This window comes from Glossina fuscipes, unplaced genomic scaffold, assembly GCF_014805625.2.
Source record: "Glossina fuscipes isolate IAEA_lab_2018 unplaced genomic scaffold, Yale_Gfus_2 147, whole genome shotgun sequence".
In the NCBI taxonomy this organism is placed as follows: Eukaryota; Metazoa; Arthropoda; class Insecta; order Diptera; family Glossinidae; genus Glossina; species Glossina fuscipes.
Genome location: NW_023998490.1, coordinates 225,284 through 231,283, shown reverse-complemented (window position 1 = coordinate 231,283; position 6,000 = coordinate 225,284). Strand labels below are relative to the sequence as shown.

At 35.7% G+C, this 6,000-nt stretch overlaps 2 protein-coding genes across 3 annotated transcripts in view; one reads left to right on the top strand and one right to left on the bottom strand.

Annotated features, from left to right (window-relative positions):
- LOC119641331 (trehalase) overlaps positions 1-6,000 on the top strand; it is a 46,481-nt gene that overhangs the window by 2,165 nt on the left and 38,316 nt on the right. The gene's annotated exons all lie outside the window — the stretch shown is intronic.
- LOC119641173 (cleavage and polyadenylation specificity factor subunit 1-like) lies at positions 2,744-5,473 on the bottom strand (the record flags this gene model as incomplete). The annotated part of the gene is made up of 2 exons (XM_038039690.1): positions 2,744-3,084; positions 3,193-5,473. Coding segments are annotated over 2 exons (2,589 nt in total), but the record flags the coding sequence as incomplete, so codon positions are not given.

The following is a 6,000-nucleotide window of genomic DNA, read 5'->3' as shown; positions in this document are numbered from 1 at the left end:
TTATTTTTACTAATTTCATTGCTTTTTAATGGAGAGGATGTCTTCGATGATTCGTAGCACTTGCACATTAGCTTCTTATTGAAAGCGAATCATTACAACATAGTTCTTGCGAAAATGATCTAAACATGGATGTTCTAGATCTTCACTTGCGTTAATCTTCTTCTTAAATTATGTAAGATGAATACCAGCATAAAATGTTCTAAAATTGTGTTACAGATATTTGAAGGTCGCTTTACAATATGTATCTTATAATATCTATCTAAAATATACATACGTATATATATATACATACATATATACTTCTACTTCTTGTCAGACAGTTTTGTTTTGCCAGTTTTCTCTATATTTTCTCTTATTATAAGTAAACAAATTCTTCACAATTTCTACGGCCTGTCTGTAGAAGTGTGTACATGTACATATGTATAAGTGCATAAAAGTATATATCTTATATGTATGTGTGTTATATATACCTGATTTTGAAGTTTATCTTATCTTCAGCTTGACCCTCGAATGTTATAACCATCATTCCAAATAAGACAATATTTTTTAGCCACTCAATGCGGTAGAATGAAAGTTACATGGTAATAATATTACCATGAATTACTCTATTTCGGTCGTTATTGAAAGTTAAGCAAGTTGAAATTAAGTTCAAAATATAACAATATTACTTTTTTTAATTCATTCGGGGAAAAAAATATACTTTCAATATAAAAGCCACTTAATTTCTGCCTCTAAAACATGGATTCATAGGTTAGAACTCCTATAGCTCAATTTCCAATCTTATATTTCTTGAGCATTAAAAATTTCACTAAAGATCAAAAGCTAAACCTGTTTAGTCAAGACGATTACGATATGCAATGAAAAACTGGTGAAGTCACTTTGAATTGAACTTGGAAATGAAGCGTACAAAATTGATACAGCCAAGTACATGCTTGGATGTCTTATTTCATACGTCGTATTTATTGTTAATTAACACATTAACTACTTTATGCGGTTCCCTGGGGGCATTTTACATGAAACGCAAATTTTCGGTTTTAGTGTAACTTGTTTTTATTTATATAATATACGCACATCTTAAGCACAATTTGATTGTTTAATTTTATTTTCAATAGGTGTACAGACTGGAAAAGTGATGTAAAATATCTTTATTTATAGAAAGAATACTTAGCTGCTTTTCATAGGGCACTGCAATGAAATGAACAATGAATGTAGTTCCTTGACAGTGATTGCAAAAAAAAAAGAGCGCAAAAATTGTTCTGACCTTTAAAAGGCTATATATATATATTCAGTGAGAGAGATTGACAAACTAGTATGTTTTATCATTCCGTTAGAAGCGCCCTTGAAACGGCATGTATCGCAAACTTTATAATTGCCACAAATAAAATACGAAAACATATAGTAAAAAAATAGGTTAAAATTTAAATGTAAAATCTCATATGACCAGGTAAAACGATCGCGGATGATTCGTTTCGATCCAGTTTCGACCAAGTGCTAGTATTGCTTTATTAAAGGCAAGTCTGTTACGACAAACCTGCTGCAACTTGTCTGCAATATTTATAATGATTTCTCTTGAAACGACTGCTCTTGATCATTGACTACTTTTGCATAATTTTACCGAGCTCCTTACTAATTTAGTTGTACGGTTTCAGTCATACATGACTAGCTGTACAAAACGTGTGTTGTTTAAATCTTCTACATCACGGTGTATAACAGCCCTATCTGGCCTTCCGCATGTAAGCCATTTGGGAACTAGGACTTTGTAGGTGGCTTTCGATTTCTATTGATTATTATATCGTTATCCATGCGCGGACGTGTCTTTTCAACTTTATGATTTTTAGAGGGTTTTATACACAATCCAAATTTGAGGTTCAACTTGCATGTTTCAGCTTGCGACAGCTCTGCCGGGATTCATTAGGTGCTGCTCGTATGGATTTAACGGTCAGTACAGCCAGGAAGTGGTTTACCGCGCTTTTTAGATCTTTACGGGAAAGATCTGTTATAATGTAGTCCCTCAACTGCGGGCCTATAACGCTGATCAAGCGGATCTGTGCAAAAAATTATTTTTAAAATTTACGTACCCAGCCTTTACCACATAACGCTACATGCTATAACTTTTAATACATTATAATGAAGGCAGATGAGGTATTGTATAAGGAATAAACTATTGGGTTTATTATCCGATTGTATATCGTTTAATTTTATTATTTTAGAAATTTGGGTAAAATTCGAATCCAATACATATTCAAATATATGTAATCACCCGAAGTTGATTGAGGAGCCTAAAAACAGATCACGTTGCACATCCTGTTCTGCGCAAGAAGCACAAAACCAGAAAATTTGTTATTGATCCTAAAACTGGTATACCTATGAACGTTTTGCGTGGTGGGAGCAATAAAGTTACTGCGAAAGCTCTAGCAAAACTTGAAGGTGGGCGAAGCAGTTTCGCGGCTCCTAAGTCACTATGTGACAAATCGGTGTTGTCGACTTTAAGTGTTTTGTCTATTAGGCCTAAAGATGAAACATGTGAAGAAAGACGTGAACGCAAAAGATTGGTGAAGGAATATCGCAACGAACGTCGTATAGAAAGAAAGGCAAACGCAGAGGCATTTAGAAATGAAAAGAAACGACAAATAAATGTGAAAATTAATCGACAACAAAATCAACAAGGAACAAAAATCATGTAGAAATTTTATGAATTAAATTGAAATATGAAAAGCGCGGGATTATACATGTCTTACTTCAATAAAAATCAGTTTTTAATTCAATTCCTATTTATTCAGAATATCGCCGTCAGATTCTCAATTTCCAAAAGGTCGTTCAGAATATCTTCAGTTTTGGTACCAATTTTTTTTGCGACTTCATTTCGTTCTGCCACAGTCATCATTGTAAATGACCAAATCAAATCGCCGTCTATAATACAGCGTGACGGATTCAATGATAACCGCTTAACATATTTAATGGTGCGAAATTCTTTCGGGTTGAGACCACACAAATGTTCCTGATAGGTGATTAGGACATTTTGTAGCATTAAAAAACGTCTGTACACCTTTTCCGGCAGAGGTACACAATATCCCATGCCGCCGTCTGAAATAGATGAAGTGGAATTCATTTTAATAATAAATTAGGGAGGTATTCAAAAGTCGCCTATGGCGACTTTAATTACTTCGCGCACCGAAAATTCTGTTTACTTGCCTAATGTTCCGAACATTACCAAATGCTTGTTCTCGTACATGAAAGGTTGACGATGGTATAGTCCACGTTGATGACATTGAACGCGAAACATAGTGTTAACGGTTTGACCCAAATGATAGTCTCCTTTGCGTATCAGTTTTTGACCACCTATTGATTCCCGAATTTCTGGCTGGTACATATACACTATAAAATTTTTATCAGCGTCGGTAACTAAAAAACCCAAATTTGTATTGTCGACCATAAATTCTATAGTGAACACTTCAAGAGGATTGAAGTCACGTGAAGCCAGCGATAAAGTTCGAAACTCTTCTTGGAAGCGCAGCAAACTAACCGATTTGTACACATCAGCAATCAATATTAAAGATTTAACAGAGATAATTTGATGCACATATATGTTGGTATCAATAAACGCTACGCCGCAAAGGTCATCGTCCTTCAATTGCCATAGGTAGATTTTTTGCCCTAGAGCAGTAACTAGAAAGCCTAAAACATCGGATATAGCTGATACAGGACCTTTTTGCTCTTTCTTAAACACTTCTTTTAATTTGAATTTAGTTAACGGTTTTCCTGGCTCTGGTACAACTTCAATTATATCATATATGTGTATGTTGCCGCGAGAAGTTATGTCCTCACTGTAGTTAAAATTTGTGCCTAAGCATAAATATTCCTTGAGACCAGATCGCGTGCCTTCGTAGGCCAATTTAACAATCTTGAAATCGGTTACATGTTCCCAACTCTCAAATTCAATCGAAGCATCAGGTACAATTTCCCAAGTTTCTGGACTTATCAAAACCATACTGAAGAGTGAAGCATTGGGATATATAAATCGTTCGCCCTTATTTTCCTCGGTCAATTCTTTATCTTCACCGTTAAAGCGATAATATTTGTTAGTTACTTCTTCTGCTTGCGTGACCAGGCAGTAAACTCGATTCTCTCGATGGTAGACAATCTGCCGTGGCGTACAACGAAGTGTTACTTTACGCACCGGCCATGGTGAATCGTATGTTAAATAAGGCGGTAGAACACAAATTTTCAAATCGAATGTTGTATCGAAACATAGAAAGCCTTGCGGGCAATTAACATTGTTGAAAGGGGCAAAACTCCTTACCAGTCCATTACTAAATAATTTATGGACACGTAGCTCGCCTTTACCAGTCAGAAATATAAGGCTTGGATTCGGACCACATAAAACGACACCGTTTAACCCTGTGATATTGGGAAAATAGCGTAGCTTGCTTATATAACGATCTTGCAAATTGTATGAATCTAGATCCGAGTCTTCGTCATCTATATCCATTGCGGTGGGTTGCACATCAATCAAGTTCACACTATGTAATTTGCGAAAACGTATTTTCAAATGGCCCTTTGCATAGCGATAGACGTAATATATCAACAGCTCTATATGAGTTCGTATCATCAATAGTGGACGGCTGCCGTTGTTGCCTAGGCCAACTAAAGCTATTTCTCGAGCAACAGGTGAATTTGCATGCTGTGGCATACAATTTAGAAGTATACCTTGTTTATTGTCTTGTTGATTGAGTGTGGCAGGTACAAATTCCATCGAATCGGAAAGAACAATGCCGCCATTACCTACGTCGTTTACTAGATACATGAGTTTCATATCTGGCATTGAATAAATTTCCAATGTCCCGTTTTCTCTAGCTACCACCAACCAATAAGTGGGCTTTATTTGCACTAATGAACGACGCCACCAATCAGAATTTTTTTGTCTACTTTGCTTCGCTAAATCGGCCATGCTGTTCATTTTGAATGCGTTTCCTGATTCACCGTAAAGTAAATCTTCCTCGTCTTCTATTTTCAGGTGAGGTTCAGCTTTCATGTAGCCCAATCCGTTATACAGAGAATTACCACTACCGCCCGCAATATTCAAAACTTCATCGGATTTTGTTGTAAACAAGCCGGAAAGATCCTTATACGCAGTCAGTGAAACAACCGCCGGAGAACTGCTTATTGTATTTTTATTAATAGCCAGGCGAGGGGTACCTCTGGTTTCACGCAAAGCTAAAGTTATTACTTTTCCATGCAAAACTCTTAGACACACATAGGGATCGATAATGGAAACCTGCACTACGGGCCCTCCTTCGTCGATAGGCACATTCTGTATCAGCCTTCTGCCCTGCAATAAACGCACAGAACGCTTGGTTACTTGGACAATGAAATGATTTTGTCCCAAAATACCAACGAAAATGGTAATCAATCCAATCGATAAGTGAAAGTTGAACGCCTGATTGATTTGTAATTGACAATTAAATTTCAATATTCACAATTTCCGAAAAATTGACAATAAGTGAAAAGGTGTGATGAGTTGAAACGAGATGAGGGAAAACAGACTTCAATAAAAGATTTTTTTAAAACCAGTAGTCATTGAGAAGGATCAGTGTGATAGCGGATCAAGCTCGGAATTTGAATTAGGACGAATATGAGCAAAACGTTTGAAACATACTCAAATTAGAATAATATAGGATGTAATAATAAGTGCTGTCGAGGAGGGAGATTTGTAGATTGAAAACGATACTGTAATTAAAGCAAATAAAGGCTTCACTAAGACTATATGTGTGCAAATGAAAAATTTGAATGAACAGGAGACATGGGGGAAAAGGCAGAGATAAGCGCTAATGCATTTAATAATTGTAAATAATACTTATCGCGTAACTATTGCCATACATTAAGTGCAAGTACTATTTGTCGAATTATTGTGGCATTTCATTCATTACTTTGCGTTTTGAAATGTGAATACAAAAAAGAAAAAAAAAAAATTAATAAAGTTGTGAAGAAAGAAATGCAAAT